Here is a 23,347-nt window from a genome sequence, read left to right as displayed (position 1 = left end):
AAAAAGAAGTAATACCTGCTACTTTCTTTTAAAAAAAGAAAAGAAAAAAATAGTCACCGTTTTCTGTGGTTTCCGTTTACCCTTCGCAGCTCCTCCCAGCCCTGCCCGTGCAAGCGCTCCGAGTTTCATGGAGCCGTATCCCACACCTTCGCTTGTGTTGTGCTCGCGTTCACGTTCTTCAGATATGACGCAGATGCGTAGAAGACTGCCAACTCTTAAAGCCTGACATGCTATGAAGCTCCTGGTGAGCCCCGCGCCCACCCGTTCGGCGTGCTCGTCCCTTGTGCTGCGTCGTCAAGAGCGTGTGTCGTGTCCCCGTGTGAATAAACGGAGAGAAGTAGCCCGTCTCTCCCTTCCAGCGTTTGCATAACGGTTGCAATGCGATGCTTTACGGATAGTGCAGCCGCCAGTGCGCGGGAACATCAAATTGCACGGCATGCTGACCTCTGCGTGTGTCAAAACAGTGGTCAGCTGATTGCGTATGCGCGCAGCTGACTGACCTCTCCGTAACCGAGTGCCCCCGCGTTCGTTTCCAGGCCACGTGTGGTGTGTTGCACTCCGAGAGACGACTGCGATGGTTCCTGTGTCTGTCTGAGCTCCCAGCGTTGGCAAGGGGCGTGAGTATTTTTTTCTCAGTGCTCGGTGGTTGTTTGGTTTCGCGTGCTGGCGGGGCTCTCTATAATCCAGTTATACGCTATACGCATCTCTGGATAAGTGTAGAAAGATGGAAAACGTAAACTAATGTACAACTTTTCGCGACGCAGAACTTTCAGGCGCTCGAGTAGGACAATGCCTGGTAAAGTAAGGGTCAAGCTGTTGGCGGCGAGGAGCCTGCCCATCATGGACAGAGCAAGCGAAGCCTGTGATGCATTTGGCGAGGTGAGCACATTTTTTTTTTTGTTAACAAGTACTGTAATGTTAATCTTAGACTATTTCATGAATCTGATAAAAGGAAAGCCATAATCTGGTAATAAGCAAGCAGCAGAAAGCTCTACATGGGAAGCCCATAACAAGTCTAAAAAAAAAAAAATAATCTCACCAAGGTACTGTTACTTGTGGTGTATCTTTACAAGAAAACAAAATTGACCTTTTCAGACTTATAGAAAAATGAATCTAGATAGTGCCCAATCTTGTGACTGCATTTATTTTGTCAATACTTGCAGGTTAAACTTGGCAATACATGCTTCAAAACAGAAATATGCAAGAAATCACTCAACCCACAGTGGAACTCTGACTGGTTTCGTTTTGAGGTGAGTTTTCACACAACTGTCCGTTTTCTTTCTTGCATGAGTTCAACATGGATTTGTACATATCATAGCCGAATAAGGTGTGTGCATATAGCTTCTGTAGCATCAGGGGAAACCAAAAAAAGCACACTAGAATATATATACTTTTAAGTAATTTTGTTGTAACAAGTCAGTTGTTAGCCCCGCCGCGGTGGTCTAGTGGCTAAGGTACTCGGCTGCTGACCTGCAGGTCGTGGGATCGAATCCCGGCTGCAGCGGCTGCATTTCCGAAGGAGGTGGAAATGCTGTAGGCCCGTGTGCTCAGATTTGGGTGCACGTTAAAGAACCCCTGGTGGTCAAAATTTCCGGGGCCCTCCACTACAACATCTCTCATAATCATATGGTAGTTTTGGGACGTTAAACCTGACATACCATTCAATCAATCAAGTTGGTTGTTAGTAGAGACAATGGAGATTAAAACTCTTAGGATATCTTGCTGTGAAATCCATGTTCCACTGCTTCACACTGTAAGCTGGATGTTAGAGATTTCAAAGCATACTTTTTCATATTAAAGCCGACATGGCTCACTAGGAGTACTGTACACTTGCAAGCATAGCTACTGGCTCTTTCACAACACTGCACAGCGCATCTTGGCAGATCAAATGTTAGTTGCACTTAGAGGGCATCAGGATTGATGACATGTGGTTAGTGGATAAATGCTTAAACAGGGCACCATTACAGCAGCACCTTTGAGGCGATAAGTTAAGCCAGAAGAGAAAGAAGATGTTTAGTAAGAAAAGAGGAGGGGTTGGCCTGGAAGCTAGTTTCTAGTCTGCTACTCCTCGCGGGAGTAAGGGAAAAGAAAGGTATTATAAGTGACTGCAGTATAGTACAATGAGTTGCAGTAGACACACTATCCTACGTGGGGACATGTACTACACTCGAAAGTTTTGCTTTCATAGCACGTGCCTTAAAGACGAGCATGTTCCCAAGCACCCAGAAGCTTCTCTGCCGAAAAAGTTCTGGAGTCATCAGGATCTATGTTTTAGCCAGAGGAAATTGTCACCAGAAGTAGTTATGTGAAGCTGGAGTAACATTCACCACTGCTTTGCAGTGAGATAAAGATCAAGTATTATCAGTGAGATATCATCAGAAGTATTTACCCTTTCAAAAATAAAAGTAATATAAATTCACAATTAAGCAGGGTTAAACGTGTCATGTGCTGCTTTGCTCAAGTTCAGCCTTTTGTCTTTTCAGGTTGATGATGAGGAACTTCAAGATGAGCCGCTGCAAATCAGGTAATTTTCTTTCTTGTACTTCTATTGAAGTGTAACATTCAAACACACAGTGACCTGCGGGCTTCTCAGTCTATTTGGATGTCTTCTTTTTTTTTTTTGCAGAAACGAAATGTGCGAAGTGTGGCATTTATACTAGCTCATTCAACTTCATTGTAATATATATGTTGTAACAATAGTTCTAACATGTAGGCATGTTAATAGGGGTCCAACTCAGTTTTCCAGTTTTCGAGATGTTGAATCATACCACCTCTCTGCCAAAATTTGATGAGTTGGCCCTTCATATTAAATCACATTGTATTCTTCGGGCTTTTATGCAGTGTTTTGTGTACATTGTCACTGCCCTACATGCTCAAATTTATTTTAATTGGTATAATTATCATGTGATATTAACCATTATTGTTACATTAGTTATTTGATGATAAAAAATCTGTTCTATCATATAAAATTGAGCTTATTATCTCAAAGTTGGGCAGCCAATGAAGAATATAACTATTGTAGCGAAGCCTCCGAACGCTGAAATGGGTCGAACTCTTGAGTACCTTCTAGTGGGGCTACCCAACAAGGACGCCGCTCGCGCTGGGAGCCCGTGCTTGGCTGTGACTGTCGCCATTACATATTCTCGCTCGTTGCCGGCTAGTAAACGCCTTAACAATTTGGTGGAGAGTGCTGCGATCCCTGTCTATGCCTTTGGAGCTACGATCACGTACCCTGCCATCTACTATGTACCACGACGCTTCTCAGCAAACGCCTCCTCCAATGCCACCCCCTTGTCCCGGTGTCCCCAGAATCCGCGATCCACCCATTTTCACTGGCGCTGATGGCACTGACGTGGAGGACTGGCTCGCTATTTACGAGCGCGTGAGCGTCCCCAACAAATGGGATGAGGACGGCAAGCTGACCAACTTGGTATTCTACCTTACGGGTGTTGCCAGTTTGTGGTATAACAACCACGCGTCCGATTTTGCCACCTGGTCCGATTTCAAGACCGCAATCATCAACGTCTTCGGCCGCCCTGCTGTTCGCAAGCTGCAAGCCGAGCAGCGCTTGCGTGAACGTGCTCAGGAGGCTGGTGAGTCATTCACGAGCTATATTGAAGACGTCCTGGACCTATCCAACAAATCTAATCCCACCATGTCCGAGTCTGAAAAGATCCGGAACATCATGAAAGGCATTGACGATGATGCCTTCACGATGCTGCTCGCCAAAAACCCCGGCACAGTGGCTGAGGTCATCACACTGTGCCAGAGCTACGAGGAGCTCCGCCGGCAGCGTTCGATGACCCGACGCTCCCCACCACGAGCTGCAACGCTTGCTGGCTTGGAGGCCAGTTGTGACCAAGTGGCGTTGATGGCAGAACTAAAGTCCTTCATCCGTGAGGAAATCGCACGTCAGTTCTCGCTCCTGCCCTTCGCCCACCAACCGACTGTTCAACAATAGCCTACTACCCTTCTCCCTCCCATCCGTCGAGCGATTGAACAGGAAATAGCGGAGGTAATGCCTGCGTACCACCCCCCACAGCCTCCGGCTCCTGCGCCCCTGAGTTACGCGCAAGTGGTCGCCAGGCCGCCCCAAGTCGTTCCAGCAACCGCCCCTCTGACTTACGCCGAAGCTGCCGCTCGACCTCCGTCCTTTGCAGCGGGTGTTCCCGCTACGTATGTTGACGTAACCCCTCAGCCTCAGCTTCAGTCCACCATGCAGCCACCGTTCCGTCCATCAGCCCTTGCGACGTGGGTGAGACCTACCCCGGTGAACAGATGGCGCACACCCGACAACCGGCCCATCTGCTTTGCGTGCGGTTACGCCGGTCACGTGGCCCGTTATTGCCATCGCGTACAGCCGGCTCCAATTTCTTCACCTGTTGCTGGCCATTTCAGCCGTCCTTATCGCGATGAACCGCCGTCTATGCCACCTCGATCTCGCCCAGGTCCATCTCGACGATCGCCGTCTCCACGACGTCGTTCCCTGTCCCCCATGCGGCCAAGTGCGGCAGCTCATGAGCGGGAAAACTAGTCGTCGCAGTCCCCGAGGCAAGGACTGCGACGCTATCGCAATGTGAAAGCCCTCAGAGCAGCCCCTCGAATGTCATTGACGTGTTTGTGGACGGTGTTTGTGCATCGGCGCTTATTGACACTGGAGCTGCCGTATCAGTTATGGACGAAAAACTCTGCCGCTTACTTCGAAAAGTGACGACGCCACTTTCTGGGTTATCCCTCCGTACTGCAAGTTTGCACCGCATTTATCCTACAGCAGGGTGCACAGCTCGCGTTGTCATCCAGGACGTTCTGTATGTCGCCCAGTTCATCGTCATTCAGGCATGCTCTCATGACGTCATCCTGGGGTGGGACTTTCTCTCCCGCCATGACGCCGTCATCCATTGTGCCGCCGCCGAAATTGAACTCTCACCCTTCTCGCATTTGACGCCAGAAGACAGTCCCCCGACACTGAGCAAGATTCTAACGAAAGACGATACAACAGTGCCTCCAAACTCGACGACGGCTGTGTCTGTCTACTGCGCTGGTCTCTCCGACACCACTGGACTTGTTTCGCCATCTGACCGCGCTTGCAGCAGGAGAGGGTTGCTAGTACCTTTCGCGACCGTGCAGGTCAACCAGGGCAACACTGCTATTTTTGTAACCAACCCGTCCCCGTATGCTGTTACCTTGCTTCGAGGGGAATGTCTCGGCAGAGTGGAACCAGTCGACGACGCACAAGTCCTGGACGTACCCGATGACACGCACGGTCCCAGGTCGTGTACCATCAATGCTGTTTCCACTTCTGATTCGTCATCTGCTGATGTATTTGGCCCCTCCATCGCTGACAACCTTACGGCCGTACAGCGTTCCCAACTTCTGGACCTGTTGCAAGAATATCGTTCTTCTTTCGATGTCGGGCGAAGTTCTCTCGGTCGCACGTCCGTTGTTACGCATCGCATCGACACTGGTGCCCATCCACCTTTACGGCAACGTCCATATCGCGTGTCGCCTGCTGAACGTCGAGTAATTAATGATCAGGTTGACGATATGCTCCGACGCGATGTTATTCGGCCCTCGGACAGTCCATGGGCGTCTCCTGTTGTTCTTGTTGCGAAGAAAGACGGTTCTGTGCGGTTCTGTGTGGACTACAGACGGCTCAATAAGATCACTCGCAAAGATGTTTATCCACTGCCACGCATCGATGACGCGATTGACAGCCTTCATGGAGCCGATTTTTTTTCTTCTCTCGATCTGCGCTCGGGGTACTGGCAAGTACCCTTGGCTGACGACGCTCGACCAAAGACCGCCTTCATCACGCCAGACGGATTGTACGAGTTCAACGTCATGCCGTTTGGTCTATGTAATGCACCTGCGACCTTTGAGCGCATGATGGACACCGTTCTGCGCAACTTGAAATGGTACACGTGCTTGTGTTACCTCGACGATGTCATTGTCTTTGCTCCGGATTTCTCCACGCATCTCCAACGTCTGAAAGAAGTTTTCGCACGTGTGAGCAATGCCGGCTTGCAACTAAATCTGAAAAAGTGCCGCTTTGCAGCACGGCAACTCACCATACTGGGGTACGTCGTGTCCAAAGACGGCATTCTTCCTGATCCTGCCAAGCTTCAGGCCGTGGCCGAATTCCCCAAACCTGCATCTGTCAAAGAACTGCGTAGTTTCGTGGGCCTGTGCTCCTACTTCCGACGCTTCATACGAAATTTTGCCACGATCATATCACCGCTGACGAAGCTCCTTGGATGTAACGGGCCCTTCAATTCATGGTCATCCGAGTGCGACGACGCGTTCGCGAAGCTCCGCCATTTGTTGACGTCGCCTCCCATTCTACGCCACTACGACCCTACAGCCCCAACGGAGGTGCACACAGACGCCAGCGGCGTAGGCCTCGGCGCTGTCCTGGCGCAGCGAAAACCCGGATTCCCTGAATATGTCGTAGCATATGCAAGCCGTACGCTCACGAGAGCCGAGAAAAACTACACCGTCACGGAAAAAGAGTGCCTGGCGATCGTCTGGGCTCTTACAAAGTTTCGACCTTATTTGTATGGTCGCCCATTCGATGTCGTCACCGACCATCATGCACTACGCTGGCTTTCTTCATTGAAGGATCCCTCAGGCCGTCTCGCCCGTTGGGCTCTTCGCTTACAAGACTACGACATCCGCGTGCTGTACCGCAACGGACGCCAGCATGCTGACGCCGACGCCCTCTCGCGCTCCCCTCTGCCTGAAGGTGATGTGCTCTGCTCAGTATCCACGGCTGCTGTTTCTGCCATTGATGTTGACATCATCGCTACCGAACAGCGAAAGGATAATTGGATCGGCACGCTCATCGACATGCTCTCTGATCCATCCGCAACGCCATCCACGCGTGCCTTGCGTCATCAAGCTCGCCATTTCACCATCCGTGACGGCCTTCTACACCGACGCAATTACGACGCCGACGGCCGGCAGTGGTTACTCGTGATACCCTGCAGTCTGCGGTCAGAAATATGTGAATCCTTCCATTCAGATCCGCAATGCGCGCACTCTGGGGTATTCAAGACCTACCATCGCATTCGACAACGCTACTTTTGGCACGGCATGTACCGCTATGTGCAGCAGTTCGTTCGCTCTTGCCTCACTTGCCAACGCCGTAAACCGTCAGTCCACATGTCGCACGCCGGTCTGCAACCGTTACCTTGCCCTGACCGTCCCTTTGGGCGCGTAGGTATCGATTTGTACGGACCACTTCCTCTGACGTCGGCTGGTAACCGCTGGGCCATCGTTGCCGTTGATCATTTAACGCGATACGCCGAAACCGCCACTCTCCCTGCGGCTACTGCGCGCGATGTTGCGTCCTTCCTGCTGCATCAATTTATACTGCGCCACGGACCACCCCAAGAGCTTCTCAGCGATCGAGGCCGTGTCTTCTTGTCGGAAGTCGTCGAAGCCATTCTGACGGGGTGCCATTCTGTCCACCGCAAAACTACTGCTTACCACCCACAGACGAATGGCCTCACCGAACGCTTCAACCGCACCCTCGGCGACATGCTTTCTATGTACGTCGCTGCCAACCACACTAATTGGGATAATATACTGCCCTTCGTCACCTACGCCTACAACACCGCCCCTCAGAGCACGATTGGTTTTTCACCTTTCTACTTGCTGTACGGAAGGCACCCGTCGCACACCATGGACACGATACTCCCGTACACGCCGGATCCATCTGAGTGTACACCGATTTCCGAGACAGCCAGGCTTGCTCAAGAGTGTCGCGAGCTTGCGAAGACTTTTACAACGCAAGAGCAAGAGCGGCAGAAGAGTATTCGTGATGGCTCCACCACTTCTGAGCCCACGTTCCTTCCTGGTGCGCTTGTATGGCTCTCGATCCCGACATCTGCAGCTGGCCCCTCTTCCAAGCTACTTCCAAAATACGAAGGCCCCTACCGTGTCATCGAGCGCACCTCACCCGTCAACTATCTCATCGAACCCGTTGAACAATCTTCGGACATGCGCCGCCGTGGGCGAGACATCGTCAACGTGGAGCGCCTGAAGGCTTATTATGACCCGCTCATAGTAACGAGCTGTTAGGTCGCCAGGCGGCTCCCTCTTCGACCCCGGGGTAATTGTAGCGAAGCCTCCGAACGCTGAAATGGGTCGAACTCTTGAGTACCTTCTAGTGGGGCTACCCAACAAGGACGCCGCTCGCGCTGGGAGCCCGTGCTTGGCTGTGACTGTCGCCATTACATATTCTCGCTCGTTGCCGGCTAGTAAACGCCTTAACACTATATTTAACATTGAAGGCTACATATGACTTGCCAAGACCGATTATGATAACGTGTATCATATTTAATGCGCAGTCATTAACATTTGTGTTCGAGGTCTGACTTGACTTGGTTCCTAACCTAGCATTTCATTCAAATAATGTTTACAGCACTTCAATATGTTTAATGCTTATTATATGGCCACGGGCACTTAGTCTTTTTTTTGCAAATAGATGCTCGTATTATGCAAATATGCAAAAATAAAGCCCTCTTATTTTTTATATTGTTCAGTACAGTGCGCTTTGAAACGTGCAGCACAGATGAAGCATGTTTATGTTAAAGGGGCCCTATAGAGAAACAATGACTTGACTTAGATGGATAAAGGGCACTCTGAGAACTCTAATACCATAAATTTTGCTATCAGAAGTTCATTATTAGCGGAGAAAATCAAGGTTGAAGTCTCATTTCCGCTCCGAAATCAATGTGCGTAATGTTAGAAATTTAAAAGCGTATTTTTTGTATGTTTGTGACATTGGCTTTATGGAAATTTTCAGAGACTTTGTATGCTATGTCTGCAGCACCCACAGATGACAATGTACTTCATTTTTATCGATTAGAAGCTACGTAGGACTTAGATTTTTGAAATCTATGACGTCACAGTTTGGTGCGGGAATCTCAGAGTTGCGTCTTTACCCACATTTTCTTTTTCCATGCTTTTTTGCTTACCAGGCATTTTCTCGTGGTAAGAGTATTTTCAGGATGGTGAAATTGTACTTAGCTGATACGCGAAAAAGTGTTTTTCTCTTTAGCGTCCCTTTAATCTGAATATTCTGCATGAAGAAAGTGCAGGGTCCTTATTGTCTGCGTATTTATGTCACTAAGTTTTTCTTTTTTTCCCCCATTTCTCAGGATAATGGACTATGATACGTATAGTGCCAATGATGCCATTGGGAAGGTGTACATAGACTTGAATCCTTTGCTTGGAAAAGACGTGGGGTCCACGTTGTCTGGCTGGCTTCCTATTTATGACACTATGCATGGTGAGTTTATTTACGTCATATTGTCATAGATTTCATACTAACAGAAAATGAAATAGCCGTGGGTAGTGGTATAATTGTTTCGTAACTGCGCACAAATCATTGGAAAGTTTTGGTCAACGTCTTGCCATTGTAGCTCTTGCTCCATTGTTCTGTCTTTCTCCTTGCATTTTTTAACACGACATATCGGACGAACTGTACGTATGTTTTATACAGACATAGTACATCTTTTTAATGAACAGGGCCAGTAAACAGGCTCAGACTTCTTTTTTACACCCCACAAACAAGCTCGCCTATTTATGCAGTAGGCCACGGCGATCACATTTTGTGAATACTACTGCACTGTGTGCTGCGCAGATCCTTCATTTTAAAAAACTATTCCTGCACCTCTACTTTATGCCTGACCAATCCTCCTTGTAGGCACAAGGATGAAATCTTGGCCACAGACAACATTATGTACCACTAAGCTTGTCGATTGATCCTTTGCACTACAATGCAGCTTCTTGGCTTTGTGGTGATGAAGTTTTGGCTGCACAGTCCGCATTTTAATTTCCTTCTGCTGCCCTCTGTCATTTGGTAGAGCCCAAGACTACCAAATCAAGTGGTTCTGCCAGAACGAAAGCCTCCGATACGAAGAAGGGTCTCGCTACTTTACCGCTAGAAGAAGAATGCATACATTCTTGGCGCCTCCTATGCCTCCCACCGCGCTTCCTTCTCGTGCCACTATGATATGTGCGCACAAAGGAAGCCTTGTTCGGTCGTTGGCTACGCGCTGATGACGTAATCGCTCACGTCGTGTTACACCGACGAAGTGGGCGTAGTCGGGACAGACGGTATGTTTACCCCTCTCTGCCATGAGAGAAAAATGGGACGGATGAGCGATAAACGGAAACCAGTCAATGTGGGTCATTCTGTACCTTGTAACTTCAATAATACAGCAAGTATTTTGTAAAGTTCTTGTGGCACCATGTCGCATTGTGTAAATGCTCGATTATTTCTCTCTTAAAAATTTTTTACCCCGTGGTTGTTTACTGTCTCTTAAAAAAAATTATGTTGAAAGCTGGCTAGTGAGTGTGTGCCCTGTCAGATTTTCATGCCAATCTTACACCTTTGACTTTTCAGGTATTCGGGGGGAGGTCAACCTAGTGGTTCGAATCGACCTATTTAGTGATTCTAATCGGTACCGGGAGTCATCATGTGGGGTGCGCTTCTTCTATAGTGAGTAGTAGTTTTTCTATTTGATTCTCTCTCTCTGAATAGTGTTGTTTTGAGCTGCCTGGTCAGTTCTGTAATGACAGGAACAGAAATATTTGTCTCGTGTGTCTCTAGTGTGGCGATTTGTGTTCCTGTGCTGTATCAAGAAAACTGCACAAAAAGTGTACACACCCAACAGTCTATTCTTTCAAGTTATGTTCCTGTGTATGTCGTGTTTGTGGGGTCTCGGCGCGGCGAACGCGCGCACCGCCACGCCGCGCTCTTGGAGTGACGGACACGGTGAACACGGTCGGAACAAAGCACACAACATACATACATTTATTAACTAATTTAGACGACGATATCGTCCGCCGAATGATACACCAATTTTAACTAACACACTACCATACAAACAACATAACGCAGTGACACACTAAACACACAATAACATGATAAACACACACTAACACACCCAACACACTAGCACATACCCAAGGCTGCGGCGCCAACGCCTGACTTTTTACGCGGGACCCCGGCGCAAAGTCCGCGGTGCCGAGCACCGGGGGCCCACGCTACAGACAACCGTTCGCGGCAGCCGCCACGCGCAGAAGAGGCTCACCCAACGCTCGCCCACCACCAAGGCCTGCCTTCCGCCAGGGGCCACCACCGGCGCTACCACTCTACCAACAGTGGTACTCAAAGCGAACACAACGCCATCTATCGCCCGGCGGTGGTCACCACCGAAATAAAGCCTTGGGGCGACACACGTGCGCCACGCGGCGCAGACAACTTTACCGGGGGGGTGTCAGCACCCCCACATGTTGCACCACTTCTTCCATTGTTGTAGCAGCTCAGTTAAAGCACAAGCTTGTCTGTGCTCTCTGTCTTGTAATTTCTGCACTCACAGTTTCCATAAGTAGTAATCAGTGGCCTTTGTAAAATTGTTGCTTGCGGGCTAACCGTGCAGTCTCATGGGTACCAGAAGACCTACCTAAATAAGTTAAATGGAGTAGTTGCTAGCTTTTTGTGCAGCTGTGTGCTTGACCCTTGTGTCCTGTGTTTGTAGGCAGTGGCATCCCCCAGGGTTACCATGCCCATGCCATACTTGGCTTTGTAGAAGAGCTCGTCGTTAACGACGATCCTGAGTACAAGTGGATTGACAAGATACGCACCCCTCGCGCATCCAATGAAGCACGCCAAACATTGTTCTCAAAACTCTCTGGTATGTTTATACATTAATCTTTGCTTTTTACACTGCTTTATTAAAAATATTCAAGGAAAGGGCAATGAATGAAGGAAGGGGATTTGGGGGGCTAGTTTCTTTGTTTTACGCGCCATATTGTCAAAACCAGCCGATAATGGAGCCAAGGAAGCTGCAGGGGAAGTTAATTGTTCTGTTTGAAATGTGTTGTGTAGTTAGGTAGGTAAACAACTTTATTGATTTAGTTATTGTGATATAGATATATAAATTGGATGAAAAGACAACTTGCTACTGGCAGGTTCAATGCACTACAATACACTTCAAACAGTGACTAAAACTATTAACGTTCCTTACACTTTCATTATCTGTTGGTTTTCATTAAAGCTATGTTAAGGGGAAGGCAAGCAATTTTCATAGTAGCAAAGTACATCTAAGCTAGTATTTCAATGTAGGAGGTTTTTTCTTTCCTTTTTTTTTTAACCTTACCATAAAATTACGAGCAAACGTCCCTACCTCAGCACGCACCCCCCCCCCCCCCCCCCTTTTTTTTTTCCGAACTTGTTCTTCACTACAGAATCCTGCTGCAGCAACGGTTCCAACTGACCCAGCATCTGACATTCTTTAGATATGTGGATGATTTTTTCATACTTTCACATCTGTGAGAGCGTTATCAATGCTATAGTTGTACTTGCATGCTGTGTGTTCATATTATTCCAACCTTGACTGTGCTGTAAGTGGTGCAACAACAGTAGACAAAAAATAGCAACTTGACTATCGGACCATTGTGCTGTCCTGTTGCTCCTCTTCGTCAGTAAGTCTTGTCAGTCCTACATGGCCTGTGGTCATGCTTCGACACTGGGATATAGGAAGCTTAATAAAATAAGAAGGAAAGCTAGAAGAGACATGGCATATGTTCACAATTTATTTTGCCATGTTTTGTGCAATCTTTTCACTCTAGCTAGACCACTGCTGTTCAGCACCAACATATTCGGCAAGCTTTTTGAGATGTCATCATGTACCAATAGATTAGCATTTTGAGCTTGCTGTAGACGTGTGAGGTTACAGTGACTCTGTAACTGAATTCTGCGCCCTTATTTTGGATTGTTAAGCAAACTTCTGTGTTGGTGCTTTTTTCCCTTTTAGGGGAAGTTCAGCGGCGCATCGGCCACAAAGCGTTGGAACTTGGTGGAAACACAGTTGTAGCGTAAGTATGTTAGGATAACTTTCAGGCTGATTTGCTGGCTCTGTGCATTGCGCCCTTGATCATGTCAAAAAGTCAAGTTTTCTGTGTATTCTGATCTTGTCATTGTATTGCTTTCATTGGCTGTGTGTAACCTTTGTAACTTTTGTGTGAACAAATGTAATAGTGCCGATTAGTGACCCAAAGTACCGAATATCTAAAGAATGTATTCGAAAGAGATCTGTCTGGCTGGTTAAAAATTCATACGAATAAGATAAACTCTTCAGCCACTTTTAGTCCAAAGTTTCTAATGTTACAATAAAAAACTAAAGACCGACCCAACAATTTGGGACCGATTCGCTCTCCTCTTTGAGGGGCACAGTACGGCTGGCTCCGAAGCTAGCGACTTCTCTTAGCGGTGTCTCCCTCTGCATCGTCCTCCTTCATGTCGTTCTCGTTGCTGCTGTGTTTTCTTCGCTAAATCCGCAAACCATGGACGTGTACACTTGGCTAGGTCCCAGTTGAGCAGTTAAATGTTTCCAGGTGTTTAGGTACGCCAGGGCTCTAAGAGCTGCCTTCTTGTGTGGCTACCTTCTGTCGCGATGACCCGGGCGGTGTCGAAGTTGATGCCATGATTCATTTTTTCACTGTGTTCTGCAAGAACGGTAATGTTGTGCTTGATAGTCATGAATGAACCAGTCCCAAAGATATTTTGGTGCCTGCAGCACTGTAACTGTGCAAAAGGGCGGGTGTTTCTTAACAAGTGGTGCAGTGAGGCAGAGCCGACTGCCTAGTGTGAACAAGTTTTCAGATGTGAAGACAATCACTGATCTTGCTGGACAAAGTCGGGATGCTTTAAGGCACCTGCGAAGTATGCAACCGAGATACGCGAAAAGACCGTGCCCTCGTTTCAAAAGCAAAGCTTCACAGTGTTCTTATGCATTTTGTTTTACGTGCAGAGACGGCATAACTTCAGTTAAACTAAACTTGCGCTCGTTTATGAACCAGGATATCACATTGTTGCCAACAAATTTTGTAAAATACTCTATGCCACGGTGAAAAATCTTATTTTGCCATACTCACTTTTTACCGATAGCTACCTTATGCCACGGTCAGAATTATCCAATTTTACCCTATGCCTAAAAATAGCGCTGCGCAACAATAAAAAAGTACAGACTACACATCACTGTACCACATGCAGATGTGTAATGGTGCTGAAGTTGGTAGGTACTTTAAAAGTTGGTTTGAAAAATTTAGAAGAGTGCTTTCTTGCTTATGTTACAGACAGTGACCACGGGTCGCTGGACTACAACGACAGTGCACAGATTGTTAAGATACTGGACACTATATTGTAACGATGTTGAAGGACTCGGGGTATAATAAAACGTATTTATTAAAGGGCGAACCTGTGCCCACAACTCAAAGAGACTATGGTCGTAGCACGTTACAGCAGAACACCAAAGATGTCTTCTCCTTCTACTTCTTCAAGAAGAGTCCCAAGCGCGTGGCGCTCATCAGCAGGGGCCAGCTGGGTTCTCGTGCTATCATCATCGTCTCTGCGCAACACTAGACGGCGCGCATGTATGTCCCTGTGCGCGTGGTGATGGGCGCGTTGTTTGAATGCAGGCACTATGTCGCGGCATAATCCCCCTCCTCATACGCATCGTCCCGATGCGTCAGGCTATGAATAGATTCGTGGTAGGCGTCAGGCAATGAATAGATTCGTGGTAGGTGTCACTGGTCTTCCGGTGATCTTTAATAGTAAGGCTTCATCCGGACTACATGTACAACCTCTGTAGGGTTGCGGCATTTTGAACTCCCGTGTATAGCGGATCTGACTTGGTAAGTTACATCGCTTACGCGATGGAGTACTTCGTAAGGCCCGAAGTAGCGGCTAAAAAGTTTTTCAGAAAGTCCACGGCGGCGCACTGGGGTCCATATTCATACTTTGTCACCTGGTTGAAAATGCGCTTCGGTACGACGCTGATTGTACCGATAGGAGTCGATACGCTGTTGGCGGCGTATTCTGTATCTCGCCATCTGTCGTGCTTCCTCGGCTCTTTGTAGGAAGTCGTCTAGGCCAGGTGGATTGCTGCTTTCATCATTCAGTGGTAACATGGCATCCAGTGGAGTGGTGACTCTTCGGCCGAATACAAGTTCGAATGGTGTCATTCGCGTTGTTTCTTGAACGGCTGTATTATATGCGAACGTGATGTAGGGCAATATTTCATCCCACAGTTTATGTTCGACTTCGATATACATTGAAAGCATATCAGTCAGAGTTCTGTTCAAGCGCTCCGTTAGGCCATTTGTTTGAGGATGGTATGCTGTAGTTCTTCTCTGTTCTGTATGGGTCATTCACATCAGACATTTTATTAGGTCTGCAGTAAAAGCTGGGCCACGATCTGTAATTACGACGCTGGGTGCACCATGTCTGAGGACTATGTTGTTGATGAAGAACTTGGCAACTTCAAGAGCTGTTGCAGTGTACAGCGAGTCAGTCTCAGCGTAGCGAGTGAGATAGTCCGTGGCTACGACTATCCACTTCTTGTGTGCAGCCGATGTCGGAAACAGGCCTAGGAGATCCATACCGACTTGTTGGAATGGGGCATGCGGTGGTTCTATTGGCTGGAGGAGGCCTGCAGGTTTCACGGATGGAGTTTTGCGTCTTTGACACTCACGGCAAGTTTTCGCATAGCGCTGAACTGATAACAGTTTTGGCCAGTAGTATTTTAGGTGAATTCTTGCGAATGTACGGCTGACACCCATGTGTCCAGATGTTGGCTCATCATGACATGCATGCAGAATCTCGTTTCGTAAAGGTGCAGGTACAACGAGTAAAAACTTGTCACCATGAGGCTTGAAGTTCCTCTTGTAAAGGACCCTTCTCGAAGACAGAACGAAGGGAGCCCTCTGGATAAAGTGCGCGGGACTTTAACGTTGAGTCCTTGGAGACGCTGTATAAGCGGCAGCAAATCGGGGTCATTTTGTTGTTGTTGAGGGATTTCTGATGTCTGGACGACGCCTAGAAACAGGAAGTCTTCTTCCTCCGGCTCACTCGTCTCCACTGGTGCGCGTGACGGGCAGTAGGCATCGTTGTGCTTTTTCCCAGATTTGTATACCACAGTAACATCGTACTCTTGTAGCCTAAGGCTCCATCTTGCTAGTCGGCCAGAGGGATCCTTAAGATTCGCCAGCCAACACAGGCAATGGTGGTCACTGACTGCTCGGAATGGTCTACCGTAAAAGTACGGCCGAAATTTACTTATGGCCCAGATGACCGCGAGACACTCTTTTTCGGTTGCAGAGTAATTTGTCTCAGCTTTCGAAAGCTTGCGGCTGGCATACCCTAGCACTTTTTCTTGGCCGTTTTGCCGCTGGACCATAATGGCTCCGAGGCTGACGTTACTCGCATCAGTGTGAACTTCAGTTTCGGCAGTATCGTCGAAGTGGGTGAGGATTGGAGAGGCTTGCAGGCGTGTTCTTAACTCATCCAATGCTTCCTGTTGTTCACTTTCCCACATAAAGGGCACCTCGTCTTTTGTCAGATTAGTAAGTGGTTCAGCAATGTTCGAAAAATTTTCAAGAAATCGCCGATAGTACGCGCATAAACCCAGGAAGCGACGTACTGACTTCTTGTCTTTGGGTGTCGGGAACTTCGCGATGGCAGCTGTCTTTTCGGGATCTGGCCGAATGCCGTCGGAGCTGACGACGTGTCCGAGGAATCGAAGCTCTTCAAAAGCGAAGTGGCATTTTTCTGGCTTGATGGTCAAGTCTGTTGAACGAATGGCTTCTAATACTGTGCGGAGTCGCTCTAGATGTTGGTCGAATGTAGCGGAAAATACGACGTCATCCAAGTACACCAAGCAGGACTGCCATTTCAGTCCCGCGAGGACAGCGTCCATCATTCTCTTAAACGTAGCTGGCGCTGTGCACAGGCCGAATGGAAGCGCTTTAAATTCGTAGAGGCCGTCTGGGGTTATGAATGCCGTCTTTTCACGGTCGCGCTCATCCACCTCAATTTGCTGATATCCGCTCTTGAGATCAAGGGAGGAGAAGTATTTCAAACTCCATAGTCGATCGAGTGTATCATCGATAGCGGCAGAGGGTATACATCCCGTTTCGTTACGCTGTTCAGTTTCCGATAGTCGACGCAGAATCGAAGGCTGTTATCTTTCTTTTTAACAAGCACAACGGGAGACGCCCATGGACTGCTGGAAGGCTGGATCACGTCATCTGAAAGCATCTCCTCCACTTGTTTCTTGATGGCGTCTCTTTCTTTTTGCGATACTCGATATGGGTGTTGGTAAATCGGTCTCGTGGCTTCTTGTGTTATAATCCTGTGTTTTGCAATAGCCGTGCGTCGCACCTTAGAGGACGTTGAAAAGCAGCCCGAAAACTCTTTTATAAGGGCGAACAATCGTTTCTTTTGATATTCTGGGAGCCTATGGTTGACGTTAACTGATGCGTCGACGTTGCAGGTCTCTTGTGGAGTGGTTCGCGTTGTCGCTAAACTGCATAGTTCAGTCGCCATGCAGAAATCGTGGAAATAGGCGATAGCCATACCTTGCGCGATGTGCTGACATTCATTCCCAAAATTCGTAAGGAGGACAACTGAGCGGCCATTCCTTAAGTGAACAACACCCCTCGCCACGCAAATTCCTTTGTTTAAAAAGAGCTCTACGTTTCCATCCGCTATTCCTTCGTGGTCACAAAATGCCTTATTTTCAACAAGCACCATTACACTACAGCGTGGTGGCACTGTGATGTCATCATCAACAACGCGCAGAGCAGTAAGACGTCGCTTTTCCGATTCCTCCACCGACATAGCTTGTTCGGTCGAAAACGTTACACTGGATCTGCGCAGATTAATTATGGCTCCATTGGCTTGCAGAAAATCCATTCCTAGTATAAGCTCCCTTGAACAGTCCAGCAGCACGATGAAGTCGGCAACGTAAGTAAAGCCTCTTATTTCGAGCCTTGAGGTGCATCTGCCGAGCGGTGTAATAGTGTAGCCACCTGCCGTGCGTATCTGTGCCCCACTCCATTTTGTCACAACCTTTTTCAGTTTCTTTGCCAATTTGTGACTCAATACCGAATAATCAGCACCGGTGTCAGCTAAAGCATTTAGCTGATATCCGTCTATTTTCAACTGCAAATCTGAAGTAATCTTCGCACTGCTGCGCTTATCCTCTGTAAACATAGCATCGTCACCTTGAAACCATAATAGAGGATCTTCGCAACTGTAGTTATCAGCGGCCTCACCTCCACAGGTCACTTGCTTCAGTTTTCCTGGTGTGGGCTTGTAGAACGGTGCCCAGACCGTGCGGAAGAAGCACGTGGGCTGGGTGATCGGTAACCCCTGGGCGACGGCGATCTTGGCTGATGTTGGCGTGGAGTGAGTGGGCTCTGGCGCGCGGACAAGTACTCTTCGATCTCGGTTGGCCGTTCACCATTTCGAGGGCATGGTGCGTACAACGGAAAGCCCCTTGATCCTGCCTGTCGGTAAGGGCAGAACCTATACAGGTGACCTGCTTCCCCACAACGGAAACACAAAAGCCTGCGCTTATGGTCACGCCAAATGTCACTTTTCCAGGGCCTTTGATCCATGTAGCGAGCTACACCATGGGCTCGTGGCAGGTAGGTAGCCGTCGGTTCCAGTGGACGAGGTGCGCTGCGTACCGTTTGTGGGCAAGGAGAGGCCATCGCAACTGCTGCATTGGTGTACGCCGCAGGTTGTCTAAGTACTTCAGAGTACGTTGGGATGCGTTGGATCGGCTGTGGCGCACGCTCCGGCTCACGTATCATCTGCCTCAGTTCATCTCGTACTACGTCGACGACAGACAGTGTTGCTGTAGTGTGAGGTGCTTGCAACTTGCTGAGCTCTTCCCTGATCACCGACCTGATGAGTTCTCGCAGGGCGTCCTTGTCACTTCGCTGGCGTCCAGAGAAGACATTGGCAGGTGCATAGTTTATGTCTCGATTGTACTGTCGAGCCCGCTGTTCTAGCGGTTTCTCGATGGCTGTCGCTTCCGTATGAAACTCCGCAACTGTTCGTGGTGGGTTGCGGACGACGAGAACAGCGAATAGCTCTTGCTTCACCCCATGCATGAGGTGGCGTAGCTTCTTGTCTTCAGTCATATGGGAATCTGCGCGCTTGAACTGGCGGATCATGTCCTCGATATACATTGCGACACTTTCGTTGGTGAGTTGGTTCCTGGATTCGAGTGCAGCCTGCGCCTTTTCTTTGCGATCCGCGCTGGCATAAGTCGCCAGAGCTTGTCGCCGAAATTCATCCCAGGTCGTAAAGGAGGTTTCATGGTTCTCATGCCACGTCTTTGCGAAGTCCTCCAAAGCAAAGTATACGCAGCGGAGCTTCTCTCTCTCACCCCAACCGTTCAAACGTGCCACTCTCTCAAAGAGGTTCAGCCAATCTTCTACGTCTTCATACGAGTCACCATAAAATACTGGTGGCTGGTGAGGCTGATTTATCACCACTTGGGCTGGTGTTACATGACTTGTCATGGTGGCGGCGTCCATTGACTGAGTTCCCCTTGGCGTGAAGTAGAGTGGACTGAATTCTGGTGAATCACCTCGAAGACGGCGACTGGTCCTCTAATGCACAGGTGTCGGCTCCCGAGGATCAACTCGCGGGTGGTCGGGGCTACGCTGTCTTGCGTTCGTAGGGCTTTGATTCATTACCCAGCACGTCCACCAGAAATGTAACGATGTTGAAGGACTCGGGGTATAATAAAACATATTTATTAAAGGGCGAACCTGTGCCCACAACTCAAAGGGACTATGGTCGTAGCACGTTACAGCAGAACACCAAAGATGTCTTCTTCTTCTACTTCTTCAAGGAAGAGTCCCAAGCACGTGGCACACATCAGCAGGAGCCAGCTGGGTTCTCGCACTATCATCATCGTCTCTGCACAACACTAGACGGCGCGCATGTATGTCCCTGTGCGCGTGGTGATGGGTGCGTTTGAATGCAGGCACTATGTCGCGGCAATATTGTGCAATCCTGGCCTTTTTATAGTGCTGACTCAGCAAGGGCATAGAGTTTTCTAAATAAACACTCGAGGGAACTCTGGCGCTAGTGTCTATGGGAGCTGCAACGCACGGTACTTCAGCGAGCATGGGAATGATGGGCAGTACACGGATTTGTCTAATCTTTGTACTTCTGGCTCCATGTGTGCTCGTGTGGTTTTATCTGTTTTCTCGCCAAACGAAAATCAGCGAATGTTCAGCGGTTGCACTTCACCACCTTATTCTTTTAGGCTTACCATTTCAAATCAGGTCATAAAGTGCTAAATGGTTCATTCTTTCCTTTGAAACAAAATCGAAACACAGCAATGAATGAAGCCACAAGTGCGATCCACCATTTGCAAGTACGATGACTAGGCAAATCTGTGTATTACACATCATTCCCATGGTCGCTGAATGATCGCAGTGCCAGAGTCCCCTCTTGTTAATTTCAGATAACTCTATGTGGAAGGGATAACCACGTGAGGGGACGTCACGATACGAAGATTGCAGGCTACAACAAAGAGAGAATAGGGAACATGAAAGACAGAAAATAAGATGAGAAAGCATTATATTTACATGGGAATAAGGCTGACTCATATTAAAAAAAAATGGAGTACTTATCAGCAAGTATACAAATTTCAGTGTAAGTGATATGGTTACAAAAAGTGTACTGTGAAAAGTCAGAGAGGCGGAAAAGATGTATTCGATGGCAATAATGAAAAGAAAGTTGTTTCTAGGTAACCATCAAAAGGGTTAAATTGAAATAATTGAGGGTGCAATTTATGATACGTATTTCGAGTGGATCTGCTTTGCTGATTCAAGCAAGGTCAGGTTGCCTTAGTACACATAATATTGTTACGGTTAGATTCATTTTAACTATGTTTATTTACAGGAGAGACCATCGCCGATCGTCACCTGATTTCTCCTGTAAATAAACATAGTTAAACTCAATCTAACCTTAACAGTTTTATGTCATTTCCTCTTCCTCTACCTTTGTCCCCAAAACATGGCCCGGCTCATACCGTGTCAATATAAACATAGTCAGTGAAGAAGATAAATGCACATGCGAGGGGAAGGTAAGGAAACGACTGAGCACATTTAATTGAATGTTAAAACATCCAACTGGGTGCATGTTAGGGTGCCAGGCTTGGGTTTTAGGGGCAACAGTAGGTATGTAGACAGATTGGTATGTAGACAGTCATTTTTTACTTAATAATAATAATAATAATAATAATAATAATAATAACCGTGAGCTTGGTGAAGAGCAAGTCATTGCCCCATCATAAATGGGACGTCCTTTTCTTCAGCCATGTGCTGTCGTCAAAAAAACTCCTGTGGTTTGTTGTGCGTGCACCTAAAATCACCCAAACGAGAAAACCACGTTCGTTTTCGTCTTCTCTATTGATTATATTGATCGCCCTGCCCTTGAAAGATGACCATTATCTTTCGCGCCTGCCCCGTGCTGGTGAAACGTGAATGAAGACAGTTACAAGTTTATGAAACAAAATGTTTAGTTTCGAATGTATTTAGAAATGTCACGCTCGAGGATTTCATGTCGATTGTCCACATATTTTGCTCATCAATGATGAGTGAAAAGTGGAAGTTACCGTATGCCTGATAAGAAAATAGCATTCTAGAAACCTTCTGCAAGTTGAGTAATTACCCTATGGTCGGCAACCCTGTGATATCGGTGAAAGTTTTAATAAAGCTCCTACTGTAAAATGTTGGTGTTAGTTTTAGTCACCCTCCCTAACCAAGTCTCCCCATTGGCCTTTATCATGTTTTAGATATACGTCCTCTCAAATTATTCAAAACTTAAATACTAGCTTTGACCAAGTCAAAATGAATTACTTGTTTTGCTATTTTTCGATTTGAATTCGAAACTCAAATGTTTGCACACCTCTGCTATTTAGTTTAACGTGCAGCACAGCACATACAAGGGATGAAGAATGCAGTGACATGAGCACAATTCTTCATGCCTTATTTGTGCCTCAATGCAAGTACGACCGAATATGTTAGCACATCAACTCGGCCAGCTTGCTTCGTCAATGAAAAGATTGTGTCTGGCATAGAGCTTTTATGAAGACCACATGATCGTCTATTAGTCTTCTCAATGGATGAGTGAACGGACAAAGAGAATTTTATTGAAAAAAAACTGGTACATTGACCTATGTTGAATTGGAACGTGTGAAATGGGTGCTAAAGGAGGTAAACACAATGACGCTCAGCTGGTTACTGAGCAGGAAGAATAAAGTTAAGTGACATTTAGCACAAGGAAAGTTGGTTAGAAAGAATATTAGGTCACGCAAGGTGCACCATATGAGGTTTCTCTAGGATCTCAACCTGAACAACACAAAATTTTTTTAGGCTGGAAGGATTATAACAAGATTAGGATAATCACGTCATGTGATCAGTCCTCTGAAAACAAGTGAAAGTTGTACTGAGGACTCTATTTTTGCTGTCCACTTGCTTTCCAGGTATCGCCAGTGCTTTGATTTAGAAGGAGAGTCTGGTGTTGTGGTACGAGGCATCGGCACTGCTGTAACCCTTGTGAGGATTGGCCATCCTCTCACCTTGTCACCTTTAAAGGAAGCCATCAGAGAGTAAGTCCAAGGCCACATGTGTGGACAATAAAATATGAAGATTATAACTCTTTACTCATATATTCATGAACTTGTTCACAGCTAACATATGAGAGTCATTGTCTAGCACATTCTTAAGTCATCTGTCTTGTGAGCTATCATTTTCCCCATCATGGACACCTGTATTAAGTATACCCCGTCCACGTAACTGGCTTTCTGTCTTGGCATTTATGTTTTGTTGCTTAGCATAAAGAGAGCTCTTGTAGTTGCTATATTTGTTGCCTTTCTGCAGAGCCAAGCGTAATTGGGGTAGTTATACACAATTCAAGAGCTTGAGCAAACATCTTTGCTTTAGCATCTCTGCTTTAGCGAGCCATGATACCAAAGCTTGTAATCCATACTCAGTAATCCGAAATTTAACACTCAAATGTTTTTCAGCTAGATTGATATATTGGGCTCCTAGGCTGGAAAATGGGTGATGTTATTGTGCTATTATGAATAGACAAAATGATAGCTTGTTAGCACTGACTTCTTGGGATACCTTCAATATAGTTCGTGTGATAGGAGGTTCTACTTTCCCGTGGCCAAAGTTGTTTAAAAAGATATTACACTTAATTAGGAAAAAAAAAGGTTGATAAGAAAAGTTCAGCTCAGCAACTTTTATAAGCATCTTGTGTATATCGAAATATTGTGATCCTTAGGTGCAGATACTTATGCAGTCAACTTATATAAAGAAGTGCTTCTTCTTTATTTGCCCTTCTTATCAGCAGCCATTTTATTACAGATGCAAAAACGTTTCAAAATATTTAGGTTATGAGTTGCAGGTTGATTTAATGCTTCTGTTTAGTAATCCCTTTAGCCATTGAGCT

The 23,347-nt window shown here is 47.1% G+C and overlaps 1 protein-coding gene across 6 annotated transcripts in view; it reads left to right on the top strand.

The window, feature by feature from the left end:
- The first annotated feature begins 107 nt into the window (after positions 1-107).
- LOC119170119 (C2 domain-containing protein 5) overlaps positions 108-23,347 on the top strand; it is a 68,264-nt gene continuing 45,024 nt past the window's right edge. For 3 of the 6 annotated variants that reach the window (XM_037421172.2, XM_037421171.2, XM_075879707.1), the window contains exons 1-9: positions 221-617; positions 774-879; positions 1,164-1,250; positions 2,484-2,524; positions 9,165-9,295; positions 10,415-10,510; positions 11,553-11,708; positions 12,831-12,891; positions 22,374-22,499. In XM_037421172.2, the coding sequence (XP_037277069.2) occupies positions 790-879; positions 1,164-1,250; positions 2,484-2,524; positions 9,165-9,295; positions 10,415-10,510; positions 11,553-11,708; positions 12,831-12,891; positions 22,374-22,499 (788 nt within the window). In that variant the 5' untranslated portion in view covers positions 221-617; positions 774-789. Of the gene's footprint in view, positions 618-764; positions 880-1,163; positions 1,251-2,483; positions 2,525-9,164; positions 9,296-10,414; positions 10,511-11,552; positions 11,709-12,830; positions 12,892-22,373; positions 22,500-23,347 lie in introns of all 6 variants that reach the window. The other 3 variants (XM_075879690.1, XM_075879685.1, XM_075879682.1) reach the window with 3 other exon arrangements.

This window comes from Rhipicephalus microplus, chromosome 2 (assembly GCF_043290135.1).
Source record: "Rhipicephalus microplus isolate Deutch F79 chromosome 2, USDA_Rmic, whole genome shotgun sequence".
Lineage (NCBI taxonomy): Eukaryota > Metazoa > Arthropoda > Arachnida > Ixodida > Ixodidae > Rhipicephalus > Rhipicephalus microplus.
The sequence above is the reverse complement of the archived record's forward strand: the minus strand, read 5'-3'. Positions and strand labels throughout refer to the sequence as shown.